We start from the raw sequence: 17,744 nt of genomic DNA, 5'->3' as shown, positions 1-17,744 counted from the left end.
TTTTTCTAGGGAGGTTGTGTTGTGGCTGTTGTGTTTTTTTTTTTTGTTTTTTTTTTTTTTTTTTCTCTTCCCCTCTCCTTCATACAGTCATAACAAACCTGCAAGCCCAGTCCGTACACACTGTGAAAAATGATGACCAATACAGCCACTATGGACTTAAGTCCTAACTTGTACTCGGCCAAGTGCTGATGTTTTCTGTTTAGTAACTAAAACGGATCCGGTTCTAGTTCCTAAAAAGTGTCTTAGCGCAACGATTATCTACATGCTACGGTACTTTTTAGAAACTTGTCTCAGTCCTTATTAGTATGTCATTATAATTGATGCCAAAGTTTTAATAAATACATTTATTAGTGACTTCTGTTTGGAGCCACATATAAAACAGTGTGAATCATTCATTTGTGATGCCATCAGTGAGATGTCAGAAAAATCTGCCAAATGCATTTAGTACACTGGATGACAGAAATGAGGTTTACTTATTAGTAATCGACTCACTAATTGGATTTTAATGTGTCAGCATATTGTTTACTATTGCAGGGATGCAGATTTATTGAGGCAATTGCATTGTCACCAGCTTAGGCTAAGAATAATAAGTTTTAGCTGAAGTCTTGCAGCTGCTGTCTTGTAAAAATCACACATCTGCCACTAGATGTCACTGTAACTGCGGTTTTGCTGACGTTCATCTTAAATCTGCTCCAAACATGGTTTACTAAGCTTTAGCCCAAGAATATTGAATCACATTTTCAGCTATGTTACTGTTCCATACTTAAGCCTATATATATTTTTTCCATGATAATGTTGGGCTTGCTAAATTCTGCCCCTTCCATCTGTGTGCTTGAGCAGCAATTGAGATTCATCAGACTTGACTGTGTGTTTCCAGTCTTCAGCTGTCTAGTTTTGGCGAGTCTGTGCCCTCTACAGCCTCAGCTTTCTGTTCTTTGCTGACAAAACTGGAACCCGACGTGGTCTTCTGCTGTTGTAGTCCATCCACCTCAAGGTTTAACGTGCATTCTGAGATGGTTCTGCTCACCACAATTGTACAGGGTGGTAATCTGAGTTACTGTAGTCTTTCTGTCAGCTCAAACAAGTCTGGCCATTCTCTGTTGACCTCTGTCGTTAACAAGGCATGGTTGATGTGACCAGTACTTTTTATATATATGTTCTTCCTCCATTCCCTATATAACCACACAAGTGTCAGAAGTGGACCCCAAAGAAAAAAATAAGGTACAAGAAAAATGGGGGACAAGATTTGGGACAGTTTCTGAGTACTGAGAAACAAGAACCTGAAGAAATCATGAAATACAGCACACTTCATCTAATGTATAAGCATTGACTGGAATGCATGCTAAAGAGAAATACAGGCTAAGGAAAGCTGTATACAGAACAGCCATGGTCATTATAAAAGATCACCATTCAATGACAAGGTTAGCTGTTCTCTTTGATTGTTGCTCACAAAACGAGGCTTCGCTGCTTACACTAGGAATGCCCAAAGTCCGGCCCCAGGGCCAAATGCAGCCTGCGGACAGATTTTGTTTAATAGGCCTGCGGCTCTTGTTTAAGAGTGTGTTACATGTGTTAAGTGCAAGTGTTCTGCCAGCCAGTACGTTGCAGTTCTTCCTTTCACCTGATGGTGGAAGCATTACTACATGTGATAACTAAGTTAGCTGATGTTTAAGAGCCTTTCTTCTCTGACTAGACCTGCAGCTTCATTTACTGAATGTCGTTTAGTCAAGACTGCAGCCAACTAACTGCAAGCTGTCTTCTTATCAGAGAAAATTCAGTAGTTCAGTAAATATTAACCCTTTAAGGCCGAACAAAAACTTGGCTGTTTGTGCTTTATGTTTAATCTCCTCTTCTCATTTCATAAAGTGATTTCTCAATGTGGTCTCAGTGTTTGTTTGATATGTAAAGAACTAAAAATATATATAGATTTTTGTTTAGTTTGTCTCACAAATTATCTTTTGTATAAGAAACACTTGAACAGGAAAATACTTATACTTTAGACATGTTTTATTGCTGTTCTTAAAGAATTGAATTATTTGTTTCAAATGCTTGCAATCTAACAATAAAAGAAGTCTTGTTATTCATCTTATACACAATGATAGGAAACACAGTATTACACACAGAAAGCTCTGATTCTATGTGCTGATATTTTAAAAACTTAATTTTTTGAATCTGAATAATATTTCGACTCATATTTATGGCCCTCTTCGAAAAAAAAGTTTGGACACCCCTGGCTTACACAGTTAGACATATTCATTTAGCTTAGCTACACTCTCTGCCATTAAACCCCGTTTCTCTACCTGTAGCGCCCCTAGTGGCTGATCACCACTGCAGCTTCAGCAAGTTGTTCTTTTTAAAGGATTTGGCAAGAATGACACAGACAGAATGAATAAATTTACTTATCGCATTTTCTGACCTTTTGGAGTATTTTGTAGATGATTACAGTCACTTACTAACTGTCATACCTATTTCCCAAAAGTATGATAAAAGAACGAGTGAATGACAGAAAAATTAGGGAAATAGAGAGAGAGCTTGCACTTCCAAACGTGTCCACAAGATGGAGACGTTTCATCTGAAATAGCAACAACTGAACACGTTTGAAGGGAACTTGTTATATACAAGCTGTGTGGTCTAAACTAAAGCTGATGCAGCCACTTAGCATTAAAGTACCATCCATCCATCCATCATCTAAACCGCTTATCCTTCTGGGTCGCGGTGGGGTGCTGGAGCCTATCACAGCTGTCATTGGGCGGAAGGCAGGATACACCCTGGACAGGTCGCCAGTCCATGGCAGGGCAGGCATTAAAGTACCAATGTGAAGAATTTATTTGGAGACATAAGCATCAAATTCATTCAGTAAGCTCGTCAAACTTATACAAATGTGTAGAACATGATGATGATGAAAGTAAGTTGTTCAAATGTCCAGGTAGATCAAAAGTAAAAAAAAAAAAAAAAAAACTCTTTTTAATATTTTCTGAGCCATAATAAGATCCAGGGAAGCACTCTACTGGGATTCAGTCCCAGCTGTGCCATGTGCCCTCTGTGCCCTGGTGTCTGTACGGCTGCATTCTTGGTGGAAGCGAAAGATCCAGTACAGTCCAATCCTGCTGATGGAACTTCACATCAGAGAAAAGTCATATTTAGCTTTAGCTACATTAGGAGAAAATGGGACAAAATAAATAAACATCCGTTGCATCACATGTGAAAATCCTCCTTCTTTAGTCGTTTCCACTACTGGCAGTAATGGAATCAGGCATTAGCATTCCAACTGAGACACCAACATAACATTATTTCAACTATTCTCTTTAACTGTGAGAAACTAGTTTTCTCTCTGTAAAAATCATAATTTTTGACAGCTGACAGCTAAACCTGACTTTATTCATTTATTTGTTTGTTTGTTTGATAGTTGTTCATAAACAGATTTTTTTCACTGATTTTGAAACTGACACTTTCGATGCGCGTTCTAGAGTCGCGCGCCGTGCACGCGGACAGAAGCAGGAAATATGGCGGCGCTCATGTCACTGACTCAGGTAATGTTTTTAAAGTTTGGTTTCTTCTTTATCTCTGCTGTGAGCTTTTAGACGACTTCAAATAATGATGTTCTTACTACACAATGGCTGCTGTACGGGCGAAGCTGAGTTCGCCCGACGGTGTGAGCTGTTTTCATGGCCAAAATGAAGAAATTAGTGTCTTGCTAAGCTACAGTGTTGTCAGACTGCGCTGAGGTCGCACTGGGCAGCTAAGAAGGAAAGTTCGTTTAAAATGCAAGGTGAAGTCATTTGTTTTAGGGTGGGATATTTTCCACAAAAGCTCAACGTTGTCTACCGTTATTCAGCTTAAAATGGCATTTGTGTAGTTTTTAAACTTGAAATACGGTCGCTGTTCGCTCCATCATCTCCAGTTAGTGTCAGCCGGGTCGTCCTGACAGACAGACAGAAACCTTCTTCTGACAGATGCCTGCAACGCAGTTTCAGAGCTGTCTTTATTTTGTACGCAGAGTTGTACAGACTAGACTAACATCATATTCAAGTAAAAATATTAAAAGTTACATCGGTGAAACAATAAATCGAGTAAGACGTAAAAGCACTTTTCCAATGAACAGCTCGAGTAGAAGTAACCTACGTAAACATCAAATCCAGAAACTCCCGAAGTAACTGCTGGCACTAAAGCACTACAGAGCTTAATGTATCCAGCAGTATAAAGTCTGAAGTTTGCTAGGTTCTGTTCTTCTCTTTTTGCTGCACTTTTCATCTCAAATAAAATGCATCAAAGCACCAACAACGTCAGATGTGACAAATTGCAAAGGACCACAAAAGGTGAACCAACAGAACAGAATGAAATCAAGTACAAAAAATAATTAGTAGCTGAATGTTAATGACTAAAATGTGAAAAACAGATTTATTTTTTTATCAGTATACTTGAGAAGAATTAAGTCAAATCCATCTAACTGAGTAAATATAGATGATTACTAGTCATCTTAGTTTTGATGCTTTTTCAGGCATTAAAAGGCAAATTTTCAGTTATAATATTTGTCATCCTTTACATTTACACTTCATAATGCAGTTGGTTAAATGTGCAGGTTGCCCCGTTTTGTGTAACTTTACAGCCACAGTCTTATTTTTTTCCAAGAGAAATAGGAGAGGAGTTCCCCTCCTTTATTTGGCTGACTTTCTGCATTTTTTTCTGCATTTGTAGATATCAAGTGGAAACCCTGCCTATGAGAACTTTTACAGACAGGTAAATCTCTTATCTTCATTTTTTTCCAGTTGCTCTAATATGCAGAAAAGGCCAGATAATGCTTTTTAGTGTTTATAGAACAGTTGTACATGTTTGTAAATCTGCCCAAATTTAATGTAGGCTGATAGGTTGTCATCTTATCCCCTCCTCTCCCCCACTATATAATATCCCACCCTGTGTCTATTTCCTTTTTGATTGGTTGTTACAGTTGGATCCAGCAAACACAGGGAAAATCGGGGCAGTTGAAGCGGCTCAGTTCTTGAAGAAGTCAGGCCTGTCAGATAGCACTCTAAGCAAGGTAAATCAAACAGGAACTTTGCATCATTAAATGTAGTCATGGTTCCGTGATTCAGATAATAGAGTTACATGTACAATACATAACAGGGTTTTCCATTGTTTATGATCCAATGCTTACCTTATTTAGCAATTTCTGCTGTCACTCAATAATATTGTGATATCTTAATGTCTTTGTATTGATTTAAAATCCTGTTATTAACTTTTAGTCTATACAGGATGATGTTCTATATCATATTATCTCCTTTTCTTGTATTCGTCTCCATCAGATATGGGATTTGTCAGACCCAGAAAGAAAGGGCTACTTGGACAAGAAGGTAAACTATACTTTGCATTGTGTTTGTTTTCCCTTAATATATTTGTATTTGTCTGTTTCTCTGTGTCTTTCTTTTTCAGCCTTTCCTTTTTTCCTTCTAAGGCTTAAAAGTAATGTTACATTTTTGTATTAACTACTTTACTCAGTATTGTACTGAGTACTGTGCGGTTGCCATGATGTTGACTCTTTCTTGGGTTACTCTAAACGTACCCTCTCTTGCTTCGTAGGGTTTCTTCACTGCCCTCAGGCTAGTGGCATCAGCACAGAGTGGCAATGATGTCAGCCAGAGCAGTCTAAACCAGACCACGTCAATACCTACCCCTAAATTTGTAAGTATCTCTTAAGTTTCCTTGCGATTATACAAACAGGTGGCATATTTAAAGGAAAGGCCTGAATAAGTGAGTGGAGTAGCATAATGAGTGCAGATGCTTCCAGACAGGTGTACTGCGAAATACTATTAAGCTATCAGCCTTCTGTCATGCTCTGTGGCGTGTATAGAAATGCTGAGCAGGTCCAGTTAACCTTGATTTTTGTTTAAATGACAAGAAGAAAAGTAGCTTTGAAAGAGGGTTTGTTATTGGGGCATGGATGGCAGAAACTTCAGTCACAAAGGTTGTTCAGCTGGCTCTTTTGATGGGAAAAGTAACTGAAGCGACATCTGTAGATCTATGGGAAAGGCATCAATTAATAAGGTTGGAAATGACTGTGATGCTTTTGCATTAGTGCAATATGTAAGGACAAACAGAAGAACATCTGTTCCTCAAGTAACTGAGACATGATCAGTGAGGACAGTTCATGCACAAATGTGGTGATGTTATAACTGAAGTTTGGGGGAGAAACATGCCTGAAACCCCTCCTCCTTCCAATCTAACGCCCTGTAAATTCACATCCTCACCTTCCCGTGACAAAGTTTTCGCAGTCCCTCCCGCCACCCCATCTATTCCTTGTTTCTCAGTTCTACATCAGTCCTTCTACAGCTATGAGGGGGGCATCTGGCCTTCTAGCTACAGGCAGAAACTGCCCAGAACTCCAGCCCAAGTTCTCAGAGTTCTCCCCCTCCTTCAGTTAATCGTCCATCATACTACCACCACATGTTAAAGGCATGGTCTGAACTTGCAAACTGCATATAGAAGAATATTATAGTAAAGATGCGATGCATAAACCCCTCTTTACAAGGACAGATACACATTTGAGAGTTCAGTGGTATGTAAAGTAGGTCTACAGAGATGAGGAAAAAGTGATATGGTCAGATGAGTCATCTTTCACTACTTTCTCCACAAGTAGGTGAGTGCGTATGTAGTGTACACCAAGAGAACAGTACAGGTCTGAATGCTTGACCCCTACAGGGTCTGGTGGCTCTGTTATGGTGTGGGGACCCATTTTGCTGGCCAGTGTCTTTTGGAAGAGTGGTGTTCCATCTCTCCAGTACATTTCCAGAGACTTGTAGAATCTGTTCCGTGGCACACTGAAGCTACTCTGGTGGCTTAGCACCCTACTAGGACATCATATATTGTTTCTTCCTTTAACATATCACTTGTCTGTAGACGATTATGTTACTTTATAATTGGATTTTAGAAAAGCATTTCGAAAATAGGTGGAATGCAGTGTCCAGTACTCTTCTGGCATAGTAGAAAAAGCATATCTTTACCAAAAGAATGTTTGCATATCAGTAAATTATTTCAATACATAGGAAAGGTTTTGTACATGCCTTTATATTTGTGTCACTATGGAATCTGCCTTTGTCCTTGTCCTTAAGTGCACTGTGTTTTACAGAGAGACACAGCCAGTCCATCTCTGATATCAACAGCTTCTAGTGACTCTGCTTGGGCAGTGAAGGTAAGAATATATGCATTATGCATTGTGTAGGGGCTGGTGTGCATAAACATTTTCACAATGCATGGCATAATAATACACACTATATTTAGCATAATTATGGTGCTAAATGCTGTGATCGTGATGTGACTAGCAGGCTATTACAACACATTAGTGTTCATTCTGCATCATTCTGCATCATTTTTTACCAAATTGGTTTACGTTTTTTGGAATATGTGAATCCCTTGATTCATTAAAACGCCAACAGAAACTCAGCTGGAATGTCTAAGATTTGTTCAGAAAGTTTCAGGCGCTCGATAAAATATGTGATATTGTGCAGCGTCAGTATCATCTCTGCTAGGTTTTATGGGTACTGTGTGAGATTTCTTTCTTTAATGGTGAATTTGATTGGCACAGAGAATTGTATGAATGCTGACTCTTAGGCACTGTGCATACCTGATAGTAAGAAATTGGCAATGAGATGTGAAGCTATTAACTAGGGATGCACTGAAACATGTCTGATGAAAATGGTTAAAAGTGGCACTTTAGGTTTTTGGCCGAAAGAGAGAAAAGACCAAAAATTATGGCTGACAAAACAAAAGATTAAATAGAACTCCAAAAAATGTAACATCTAAAAACATTTGAATGATTATGAAAATTAGACCCGGTGATTATAAATGCTGTTTTTCTTCCTGTCGCTCTCATGTGCTGTTCAGTGTTGAAACAGAACGAGAAGCAGTAATAGATTAACGGGGGAAAAAACAGCAACATGAACTGTTTCATGGTTTCTACAAGGGACATTAGACAAACAACTGATAATCACATTTATCCTGGCACACTGCTCAAGAACTTCCCCATTACAGGTTTGATTTCACTTGAAAACATTACATCCTTCCCAATACAATAAATACAGCAAAACAACAGAAGTAAAAAGGGAAGTCCCCGCTTACAAAACAACGCTGTCTGTAGCCACAGTTTTTGAAATTAGGAAAAAATTCACAACCGACAACGCGGAATGGCAAAGAATAACTAAAAAGTAATGGAATTCATTGTCTTGAATGACAAGCTGTTCTCTGTTTTTAGGAAAGTTAGATTTCCTACATACTGTTATCATTTTATTAGTTTTATATCATTTTTATTTATTTTCAGCTCATGCTCAGTCATGCTCAGTTTGTCCTATTGAAATCTGATTTTATCACTAATTAGGGTTTTCTTTATTACTTTGTAGTTTTTATGTTTAGTATGTTTATTCAAAAGCACAAATAAAACAGCAAATTAAAAAATTTTCTTTTTGTTTCTTTTGGTTTTGGTTTTTGTCCAGGTGTGAATTTCGGTTTCAGCCAGGAATTTTCATTTCAGTGCATTGCTACCGTTCACCTTTAGCATTTCCATGGGTCTCAAACACATAGTTGCTAAAGACGTCAACCTTATATTTGTCCGTCTTATCTTTACAACTAGTTTGATGACAAAGTGAAGTATGATGGGATATTTGAGAGTCTCTTGCCAGTCGGTGGCCTTCTCTCAGGAGATAAGGTGAAACCAGTCCTCATTAATTCTAACCTGCCCTTGGATGTCCTTGGTAAGGTATGTTACACGTTACTCAATGCTATTTGCTGTTACATTATAAATGATGGTTAGTGGTATTGCTCCTCAGGTTTGCTTTAGCAGATATGTTGTTATTTAATGAAGTAGTTCTCAGTGTAGTCCTCAGAAACCCACATTTTTATTCCAAAACTTAGCTGAAGGGCTATGGAATGCTATTTATGCCTAAATACCCTGAGTTCAAATGCAACAAAAATGTATACTGGTTGGGAGCCCAAAGGACTAAATTGAGAACTGTTGATTTAGTAGAAATAAATGGTGCCTCATGAGTTCTATTTCCTTAAATTCAGATTTGGGATCTCAGCGACATTGATAAAGATGGGCATCTGGATAAAGAAGAGTTTTCAGTGGTGAGTTGAACATTTGAATAAACTACAGTGCCTCCAATTATTTGTTTCCTTTGCTACAGTAAAGTAGCCTGGTGTTAATTATCGGTGGTGTGAGAAAGTACTCTAAATACAGGCTAATCCCTGGGTAATCTGTAACCCTAAATTTATAAATACAATGCGTTCATGTTGTTTGGGACAATACCTGACAGTAATTGGACACTTAAGTGCAGAATATAAGCAGTTTCAATGTTGGTGCTTAGAACATGATTAAATTATTTAAGGCTCATTGTATTGTTCAGCCAGCCTGTCCATGTCAATAATGTAAAGGTGTAATGATTTATCATATATTCTGTGACTAACTTTGGTGTCTTGCTTCAGTGCATTTTTGATACAGCAAAAATAAGGAACACATGAAAGTATGCCTCATAAGTTAATGTTTTTAATTCGAATTAAGATCTCATAGGTGACATGTAATTGGCTGTCCTTAATGAGTGCTATGTTTACATCGATGAATAACTTTCAGAACTGTCGTGAAATAATTTAAAGGTGGTTTAGACCCACCAGGTTATGCCTCTGCTGTGCTCTAAATGGATACATCACCAAGCTTTGTTTTTACAGTGTGTCAATGCAAATGACTTGCCTCTAAAATCAGTGGTGCGGTTAAAAGCTGTTTTGTATATCAGTAAGTGGTAGAGCTTATTGTGGAAATGCTTGGTGTGTAAAGTATTTGAGAGTTTTCTCTTCTGTTTGATTTTTGTGGCAAAATAAAGATCATAACTAGGTTTGTGACAATCATGAAATTTTAGCGGATGATTAATTGTCACGTATATGGTTGTGATTAAAGATTTAATTGTCTTTTTTGTTCATTGTATGCAACTAATGAAAGTACGGGCCTAAAGTGGCTAGATTAGCTGATTATCTTGCTGAGTGATATGCTATACTGTTGTGAGATTCCACACACTCAAACATGTGTGTTTTTACACAGAATCAGGTGTAGTCAAGCAAAACTACGATTTTTCTTGAGCGTTAAAACATAAGCCAAAAAAAAGCCACTCACTATGCTAGCATGTATGCCAGAAATGTTAGATTTAGCTAGAGATAAACAAAAATGACTCGTGCTGCTTTCTAAATAAGTTACAGCACCAAGTTATAAATTAGAGTTTACTTTGTTTTCATGAGCCCCATGAAATCTCGATTAAATCATTTACTGCTTTCTTTTATTTATTTTGCTTGTTGTTGCATAATACGATTGTGAAATGTAATGACTTTGGAAAATGATTGTGATTGCGATTAGGTGGTCATGTATTAAGTGTGACAGGCCTAGTCATAGCCTGGTTGCTAGATAGAACACTTGTATTTTTTTTTTTGCTCTCCTCAGGCCATGCATCTGGTTTACCGAGCCAGAGAGAAAGAACCCGTTCCTTCCACACTTCCCACCACCCTCATTCCTCCATCCAAGCGGAAGAAGACAGGGGGTGCATTGCCTGGCTCTGTTCCTGTGCTGCCTTCCAGCCCCTTCCTCATGAAGGATGCCCTGCGATCCACAGTGCCACTCTCCAAGAGCCCTCTGACTGTTGCCTCCAATCTCTCACCATCAAACTCGTTCAGAAGCTCCAGCCCCAGTCCAGTCCCCAGCCCAGCACCACTGCAGGTACATATATATTGACATAATTACAGGTATTGAAAACCTTAAATGAGGTAATTGCAACAGTAAAAAGGCAGTAATGATGTTAGAGGTGAATGAACACAGAGCACAGTGACTATGTAAGAATTGCAGTTGGACATATACAATACATTAGTAACATATTATTGAATCCTGTATCTTTTTTGAGCATGAGGAGCAAACAGTAGCACAAAGTAAAACATATAGGGCCATTTTCCTGTTCCGGGATAAAGCCTAGTCCTGCACTACGCTTCCATTTCATTGGAGAACATCAGTTCAGAATGCTGTGTAGTCCAGCGCAAAGTTTAGTCCCTTCCTGGGAAACCGACCCTTTGTGTTTGGTCGACAGATTCATTTGCATATTGCAGCCTTCAGTGATATTAACACTACAAAGGGCAATATTTTGTTTACGATTAACAAATTATTTATTGTGCAGCCATAGAACACAGGCTAGGAATAGAAACATAGGTTTTTTCAAAGTGTTTTACGCAAAGTAATTGAGCAGTTGTACAAACTTTGCCACCCAGGGTAGACAAACTTTCCCACCCAGTCAGATCACTGTGCCACTGTGTTGAGTCATGCCTGATATAATCAGACACCTGCTGAACTGAATGAGGCTTTGTGCCATGCTTAGTGAAGTATGTTGAAGTATGTCCTCAGCTAAGATTTTCCAGTTAATATTCATCCATATTAACTAAGGATGCACAATCCTTTGTGGTTAAGTTTGTTAGGCGAACATTGGCATTTGCAATACTGATCACAAAAGGCTAGCATCGATGGTTTTTTGCTTTTTTCTGTGGCAGTCTTGACCAATCACAGATAACAGATGAATGTTTCTTTGGGCATTTTGATGAATTGCTTCATTAATTGGGCATTGAAACTGTCACATTATTGGTTCAACATTGAGTTTTTAATATATTATCATAAGTGCAGTATGAGGCAGCATAATTACAATGCAAGCACTTTGTCCATACTGTGAAGCCCTGATATAAACTAAAAAAAGTGGGACCACATTTTCGTGTAGTCCTAATTAACAGTAAATGTAAAGTCCCACTGGCTCACTGAACTATGCCCACGCTTTGCTGTAGTGTCTTTCTAAAGGGCTTGAACTTCTGTTTCAAACCTCCATGCCCTGTTCCCTTCAGTTGTGGCCAAACCAGTTTATCCACATTTTGTTCATGTCCTTACACCCCATTCCTTTTGTACTCGTACTGGCTTTGTCACTTTCTGCATACTGCAATACCTTAAGGGCTTTGCCTTTTTCCAGACTTTTCTGTTATGCTGGAATTGCAATATTTGAGCTGTAAATAAAAGTTTGTATGTGTGTGTGTGTGTGTGTGTGTGTGTGTGTAATTGTTTGTGTATATGTGTATTCTAGCCTGTCTCAGTGAACTGGGTGGTGCCTCAGGAAGACAGGGAGCAGTACGAGGAAATCTTTGAGCTGGCTGACTCTGATTTTGATGGCATGGTGGGAGGAGGTGAAGTTAAGGACATATTCATAAACTCAGGACTGCCCCAGAGTGTGCTGGCCCACATCTGGTAAGGCACCAGCATACAGTGCAGTTCCCCGCCTGCCCCATATCTATAGATAGTACAAATATTTAAGTTTAGTGACAGTCAAAAGACGAAAAAAGTGAAAAAGATGTATTTATCAGACAGAGTACATAAAGTATACCGGTTCATCCAGTATGCTAATTCAAATTCTTCCTCAGGTATGAGTTTCGTTATACTGGTATGACTTCAAATAAGTCTAGATAACGCAATGTATGTTAGTGTAAACCATTTTAACATTATCCCAATTAGCCAAGAGGCTGAGTCAGGGATGTTTCAATCAAATGAAAATGAAAATGCAGCAGACCCTCGATGACCTCCTGCTATGTAGTCCATTGCATTTGAAGTAGTGCACTTTGTTTTCGAGGCAGTGGATATAAAGGACTGACTGGTTGAATGTAACTGCTGTTCCAATTAAGGTGGAACATAAAATTTTAACAAAAAGCTGCCAAATAAAAAAGCCAACTTCTTCAGATGGTAAAAACATTTAGCATTAAGGCTCCGGGCCTGTGGAGCTAGGGTGAAGTCAATTGTGTAACTATAAATCAGTTAGAAAGCAGTATTGGCAACGTTTACCTATATACTGTTTTGTGTTATATATTTTGCACAATAAGATAAAATGAAATGGTTTTATTTTGAAAAAAGTATATATACAATAATATGTACTGCAACCGCTAAAGATGCGAATTATATCAAATCCATAGCCATACAGCCCACAACTTTATTATTTTATTATTATTTTTAATAATATACTGAATACTGTCAGCTCCCCCTTCATTATTTTTACATAAAAAAATATTTCTTCAAATAAAATAATTTTAGGGGCTCCAAAGTGGTGCAACTGCATTTATGTGGGCCCTATCATTGGGAGATCATGACTTCCCCTGCAATGCCTCAGCCATCTGTGGCTGGGAGTACAAGAGAGTGTAATAAAGCTGGCGTCTGTTAACTGATGTAACAGAACAGGCAGTTGGCATTCTCCTCCAAGCGTCTTGAGCTGTCCAATGATATTGTGTCAGTGGCAATTTGAAAAGATGTAGAAAGGGAGACCTAGGTAGTGGGTGAAATTGGGCATGACTAAACTGGGGAGACAATTGGGTAAAAATCCTCCCCCGATACATTTAAAAATGTAAAATGTTCACACCTTGAGTCCACTCAACTTATGATCCCTGATAAACCTTTTCATTGTCTGTCTGTCTCTCCAGGTCACTGGCAGATACTAAATGCACAGGCAAGCTGACCAAAGAACAGTTCTGTCTAGCCATGCATCTTATCCAGAAAAAGGTCAAAGGGGTTGACCCTCCACAAAGCCTTACACCTGAAATGATTCCCCCCTCAGAGAGGGGCTCTGCTGCTTCCTCTGCCTCTACTGTGAGTACACACACACACCCACACACGCACACACACACAAACAACAGTCACACAGAATTTTCACATGATTTCCTATAAATACACCAGAGACCACATGCAAATGTAAGATTATGTAGACAGTTTAAACTGTTCAGAAAGTGCTAACATGGCCCCTAACATACTTCCTTATCATGGTCAGAGAGGTGAGAGTTCTATGAAATCATTTCTGTTGCTCAAACCGTATATTCTTCATAAACATCTATTTTTTTCCTTCCCCTTTACACTTCCCTCTTCCCCTCTTCCCTGTACACTCTCTCTCTCTCTCTCTCTCTCTCTCTCTGTTTCTCACTCTCTCTCTCTCACTCTCTCTCTTTGATTAGACAATCTCATCCGATTTCTCCTCATCAGTAGGATTTGAATTGGCTGGACTGTCTGTGTCCAGTGTGTCCAGAGTAAGTGATTTCAAACTCTATCCTTTTGTGTCCCATTGATGCATCAGTCAGTGGAATTGCATTCAATACCGCCATCTAGTGTTTACTCAGATGCACAGCAAGTTTTTTTTGGCAGTCTGTTTTTATAGCTTTTTGTAACCAAACAAAATATTGTTTGGGGTAAAAGTGAGCATGAGTGAAGATATTTCTGTTTTTGTTTTTTTTTGTTTTTTTAAACTGCTCAGTTCTAACTGTCATTCTCATTCTGCAGGACAGCAGTAGTACAGTCGCACCTGTGGAGTTAATTGGAATTAAAGAGCTGGATGATGTTAGCCAGGAAATCTCTCAGTTGCAGAGGTGAGAGAAATTGTGCACTATAGAGAAAAGGTGAGATGGAGGATGCTTGTCTCTTAAATTATTTTCCATCATGTGAATGAATGAGTGCCCTCTAGTGGGCTGCTAGGGCATGAAATTTCTGTTGGTAGTAAGCCATTATAATGTAGTCATATTCTAAAAAATCAAAGAATTCTTTTGTCTTTCTCTATCATTAGCATTCCATGTTGTTCTCATTCTCATATCATTATATAAATCTCTGAAGATTTGAAATAGCTTCAACATAAGCTAAAGCTAAGTGTAACCAGTCAGTTTTATTGTAATGGCAAACCAAAAAGAACAGAAAGACAAATCTGCTGAGTAGCCTAAATTTTAGGCAACTCATTACATATAAGAAAATGATCTCATTTAAAGGGATTCTCTGGCTAAAATGAAAAATTTAACCATTGCTACATCCTTTGTAAACGTGTTTAACCATGTCTTACAGCAGTGCTGTAGTGTCTAGAGTAAGATTTCCCATTATAAAGACTAGAAAAGACCTTCTGATGATGCATCTTGAAGGTGGGAGGAACTTCTGAAAAACTACATCTCCTTTTATATGAATCTTTGGGGGCTTCATTTATAGCTGGTGAATGCAGAAGAAGGCCAGATAGCTAATAAATGTCTTCTTGTGACCAAAGGATTGTAGTAAAAGTCTTCAAGTCATTGTTATAGAGCACAGAATGGATTACTCAAAGATAGAAATTACTCATCCGATGAGGAGGACAACAAGCTAAAAGCTAACGTTAGTAAGGTAGCTACTTGGCTGTTTAGACACCTTATGTTAGGATTATTTGAGTTACACTAGAGTTAGACTTGAGTTAGCGTTTAATAGCTAGGCTCCCAATAGATTCCCAGTGGTTGCATTATGTATTTGTGTAATGCATGTTGGGCACTGTAGCAAGACTGTTCATGTACAAAAGTATGAAAATGATATAGAACTGTGAATACTGAGGAATATAATGCAGCACTACAGAATACTGCTTAGCACAACAAATAGCAAATCAAACACTAATATTAGGCCAGAATTTCCCTTTAATAAATTATTGTTGATTTGAGGGTTTTTTTCTTGTTTTCAGATTGTTTTTACTGGTCCACCACCTGGAACAGTCTGAAAAGCAGTTTACAATCACTGTGCTTTAAATCCTGTAAATTTAACCCCTGAATTTTTGTGTGGTGTTCTTGGGGTAGTGAGAAGCGCAGCATAGAGCAGGAGATCAGACAGAAGGAAGAGGCCATTCGACAGAAGAACAACGAAGTTCATGTAAAGCTTGATCTGATACTCAACCATTTTCTTGCTTTATTAATACTTAAAGTGGAATTCCACCAATTTGTTTTTCAAAATCAACTGAGATGCAAAGTTATTCAGAGTGATTTGATGTGAAATGGTTTATTGTAGAGGAACTTATCGACTCCGATTTCTTTATAGTCGTGGTGATAGGAACACAATGGCGACACAATGTCTACAACCCAAATGTAGCCAGTTTTTACTATCCAAAACCACCAGTGAACCAGTGAGTTTTATATGCAACGTTGATAATGGTGAAATAAATGTAAATCTTCTTTGTGGGCTATTTTGCCTTAACACCCTTAGTGTGCATCTCTGTAATGAGAGGATTTTTTTTTTAATTCTGTATTTTAGACCAAAAGCTCATTTCAGAACTACTGTGAAACAATGACTCGCGCATCATGTAATGTACTTGTAACCAATTATTTAACAATTTTCTATTAGGTAGCTTTTAGCAGCATTAAATGCTTTGAACGTCTCATTCCTATCACCACCACTGTGAACAATTCTAAGTTTTTCTGGTAGAGAACTTTTCATATCAAACCACTCTGACGTTTGTTAGCATCATTCAATCTTCATCATTTAATTATGTAGGAATTTTGAGAAATCAGTGGAATTCCCCTCTAAGAGAACACAGTATAACTTGGTCTCTGCTGAGTTTGTTTTTGCCATTGCAATCCTGCTGTGTATGTATGCGCTTGTTGCAGGGCATGCAGGGTGAGCTGGAGCATGAGAACAGCAGCCTGCAGGACCTGGAGCAGCAGAAGCAGGTCGCCCAGGACAGACTGCAGGAGATGGAGCAGCAGAGGAGCAAGCTGGACGGCATGGTGAAGGACGCTAAGAGCAAGTGCACGGAAGAGAGCAGCAGGGTAAGACAGAGAGCATCATGATGATAGAAAGAGAGCAGCAACACGTTAACATCCAAAGAGTGAACTGTGATGTCACTGAGAAGAATATGAAGTGCTAACATTCAGGCAAGTCGGTAGAATGAAAAAAACATGGTTCACAGATTTTACTTCTTTTGCGTGTGTGCATAATTTCCACATGAATAAAGTACATGAACCCAATTTTGTATTGCTATTTACTTACTTTTGTCAGTGATTGTGTTGATGTAATATGTTTTATTTGTGTGAAAATTATGTACACATTTGAACTAAGTGAATCCATTGTGTCACTTTTTTCAGTGTCAAGACCAGTTCACCTACTTTAGGTCCATTTTTATATTTGTTATGGTCCACATTAGGGATAAGCTTCTTAATAATTTTTGCTATTAAGGTATACTTAAACAAATAGTATTTCAATATGGCAATGACAAAATATTTCATAATAAGTAAAAAAACAAATATATGGAAAGCTTAGCCAGCGAACAAGATGATCTGTATTTGATTGTTGATTTGATTTAGTGATTTGTCTTTGACATTTTAGATGTATGTAAATGTCATTTTAATACACTATCAGTTGACCTATGGTGCATGTTCATTTAAAAATGTATTTAAAATGACAGGGTAATACTTGGTTCATTTATTTTGTTATTACAAATGTCTTTTTTTTCCCCAAATCACTGCATAATGCTGAGATGGTTGGAATAGATCATTGTAGTGAAACCTACTGACACAGATTGCTTTACAGAAGTGGTGATAGGAACCAGGAGTCATAATGTTGGCGTGGCAAATATGGTCATTTTATTTTCTTTCCAAAATGACTAATGAGCCTACACATGCATTCTGAGATTTTATATGTAATGTTGATAACTGCAATTTGGTGGTAAATATCTTTGGGGGCAATTTTGCCTCAGAACTACAAGTATTTTGCCTACATGTGGCTCTCTGCCTTGAATGTATTTAATGTATTTAATGAATATCTATGTTTAAACTATTGTGAAACACTCTTAGGCATCAGGCAGCATATTCATAACCACTTTATGCAGTGGTTTTCTCTGAAGTAGTAGTTTAGAGACATCAAATGCTTCAGATGTCTGGTTCCTATCACCATGAACAGT

General features: G+C 38.1%; 1 protein-coding gene across 4 annotated transcripts in view; it reads left to right on the top strand.

Moving 5' to 3' along the window:
- The first annotated feature begins 3,485 nt into the window (after positions 1 to 3,485).
- Positions 3,486 to 17,744, top strand: part of eps15l1b (epidermal growth factor receptor pathway substrate 15-like 1b) — a 44,673-nt gene continuing 30,414 nt past the window's right edge. For all 4 annotated transcript variants that reach the window (XM_036555803.1, XM_036555800.1, XM_036555804.1 and 1 more), the window contains exons 1-15: positions 3,486 to 3,530; positions 4,696 to 4,737; positions 4,946 to 5,035; positions 5,301 to 5,348; positions 5,575 to 5,676; positions 7,121 to 7,183; positions 8,618 to 8,743; positions 9,052 to 9,111; positions 10,469 to 10,741; positions 12,132 to 12,292; positions 13,510 to 13,675; positions 14,035 to 14,106; positions 14,357 to 14,442; positions 15,649 to 15,721; positions 16,453 to 16,614. In XM_036555803.1, the coding sequence (XP_036411696.1) occupies positions 3,504 to 3,530; positions 4,696 to 4,737; positions 4,946 to 5,035; positions 5,301 to 5,348; positions 5,575 to 5,676; positions 7,121 to 7,183; positions 8,618 to 8,743; positions 9,052 to 9,111; positions 10,469 to 10,741; positions 12,132 to 12,292; positions 13,510 to 13,675; positions 14,035 to 14,106; positions 14,357 to 14,442; positions 15,649 to 15,721; positions 16,453 to 16,614 (1,551 nt within the window). In that variant the 5' untranslated portion in view covers positions 3,486 to 3,503. The remainder of the gene's footprint in view (positions 3,531 to 4,695; positions 4,738 to 4,945; positions 5,036 to 5,300; positions 5,349 to 5,574; positions 5,677 to 7,120; positions 7,184 to 8,617; positions 8,744 to 9,051; positions 9,112 to 10,468; positions 10,742 to 12,131; positions 12,293 to 13,509; positions 13,676 to 14,034; positions 14,107 to 14,356; positions 14,443 to 15,648; positions 15,722 to 16,452; positions 16,615 to 17,744) is intronic.

The sequence above is a fragment of the Colossoma macropomum genome, unplaced genomic scaffold (genome assembly GCF_904425465.1).
Source record: "Colossoma macropomum unplaced genomic scaffold, Colossoma_macropomum, whole genome shotgun sequence".
NCBI classification, from domain to species: domain Eukaryota; kingdom Metazoa; phylum Chordata; class Actinopteri; order Characiformes; family Serrasalmidae; genus Colossoma; species Colossoma macropomum.
This window is presented reverse-complemented; position numbering and strand designations above follow the sequence as displayed.